At 63.6% G+C, this 1481-nt stretch overlaps 1 protein-coding gene across 1 annotated transcript in view; it reads right to left on the minus strand.

Moving 5' to 3' along the window:
• The window catches only part of SNX18 (sorting nexin 18), a 27762-nt gene extending 26287 nt beyond the window's left edge, over positions 1-1475 (minus strand). Inside the window, exon 1 of the mRNA XM_011999531.1 lies at positions 486-1475. Within this exon, the coding sequence (XP_011854921.1) occupies positions 486-1233 (748 nt within the window). The 5' untranslated portion in view covers positions 1234-1475. The remainder of the gene's footprint in view (positions 1-485) is intronic.
• Between the last annotated feature and the right edge of the window lie 6 nt (positions 1476-1481).

Here is a 1481-nt window from a genome sequence, read left to right on the forward strand (position 1 = left end):
CCAGGCTGGGCTCTGGGGCGCGGATCACCTGCACGTAGGAGGCTGGGAAGAGGCCGCGGTCGCCGCGGCTGTTGACCCCTTCGAGCCAGCCCTCGATGTCCTGCTCGCTGCACAGGCTCAGCACCTCGTGCTCCCGCAGCGAGATCTCGCCCGGGTTCTCAGACCTGAAGTCGTACAGCGCCCGGGCGCGCAACGCCATGGTCCCGGCGCCCTGACTAGCGATCCCGACTCCCGGCGTCCCGAGCCGAGGCCCACCTAAGGAGCCCGCGGTGCAGCTCGACCCTGGCGCGCGGACTGGAGCCCCCAAAGCGGCGAACCCACGCTGCCCGGACAAAAGAGCCAGGCGTCCACGTCTCTGCTCGCTTCCCCACCGGTAGAATATGAGTCTACCAGTACTACTACCCACAGTAGTACTGCTGTCGAAGTTATCCCTTTCAGCCTGCACAATACACTCCATATCACCTGATCTAAGGGCCAGGCTTTACCTTTCTGAACGTGGATGATGTCCGGGAAGTTGGCCAGATGCCCCTGATACAGTGCTAATAGGTCCATGACGGGATCCAGGTCCTGCCTGGGCTGCTCCGCGAAGAGCTCGCCAATGGCGTCATAGGCATCTCCGGTGAAGGCGATGGCCTGGTTCAGGCCCACCGAGAAGGCCTGCTGGTCCAGCTCAAAGGCCTGGCTGAGGCCGCGGAAGGACTGGCCCACCTTCTGATACTCCTTTTTGAAGCCAGTCACCTGCTTGCGCGCGAACTCGTTGGCCGTGTGGTTGAGCTGCAGCGCGCTGTCGTCCATCTTCTTGGTGAAGCACTTGAAGCCGTCGATCTTGCTCTCCACCTCCTGCAGGTCAAGGGCAGCGGCGGGGGGTGTGCTGAGGGTCAGGAAGAAGTTGGCACCCACCATCTCGTCCTTCTCGGCCTTCCTCTTGCCCTGCTTCCAGGCTTTCTCGTCGGTGCTGCTGGGGCACGTCAGGAAGTGCTGGAAGACGTCGCACTGCGCCAGCACCGGGTGGCTGGCCATGTGGTTCATCCACCAGATTAGGCCCTTCCTTCGCTTAGAGATGAAGTCCTCCTCGAAGCGGCCGGTGGCCTGCTTCTCGGGCAGGTGGGGCACGGAGATGACCGGGAACTTCTCCGCCAGGCGAGCGTACAGCCAGTCGAAGTGCTTGTAGCGCCGATGCACCGGCACCTGCGTGTGCGTGGGCACCAGCTTGTAGGAGATGTAGCTCTTCATGCCCTTGAACTTGGTCTGCTTGGTGGGGTCGTCGATGGTGCACTGGAACGGGTACGGGTTCTCCTGCCACTCGGGGCCGTAGGGCCCCAGCACCACGCACAGCTTGTCCCCGTCCTTCACGAAGCCTGACGCCTCCCCCAGCACGAAGGCCTCCCCGCCGGACTTGACGAAGGTGGAGAAGCGGTTGAGGTTGCGGCTCACTGTGGCCGAGCTCTTGGCCCCCGACGGGTGGTGCTGCGGAGGCGCCG

Source organism: Mandrillus leucophaeus, unplaced genomic scaffold (genome assembly GCF_000951045.1).
Source record: "Mandrillus leucophaeus isolate KB7577 unplaced genomic scaffold, Mleu.le_1.0 Scaffold597, whole genome shotgun sequence".
In the NCBI taxonomy this organism is placed as follows: domain Eukaryota; kingdom Metazoa; phylum Chordata; class Mammalia; order Primates; family Cercopithecidae; genus Mandrillus; species Mandrillus leucophaeus.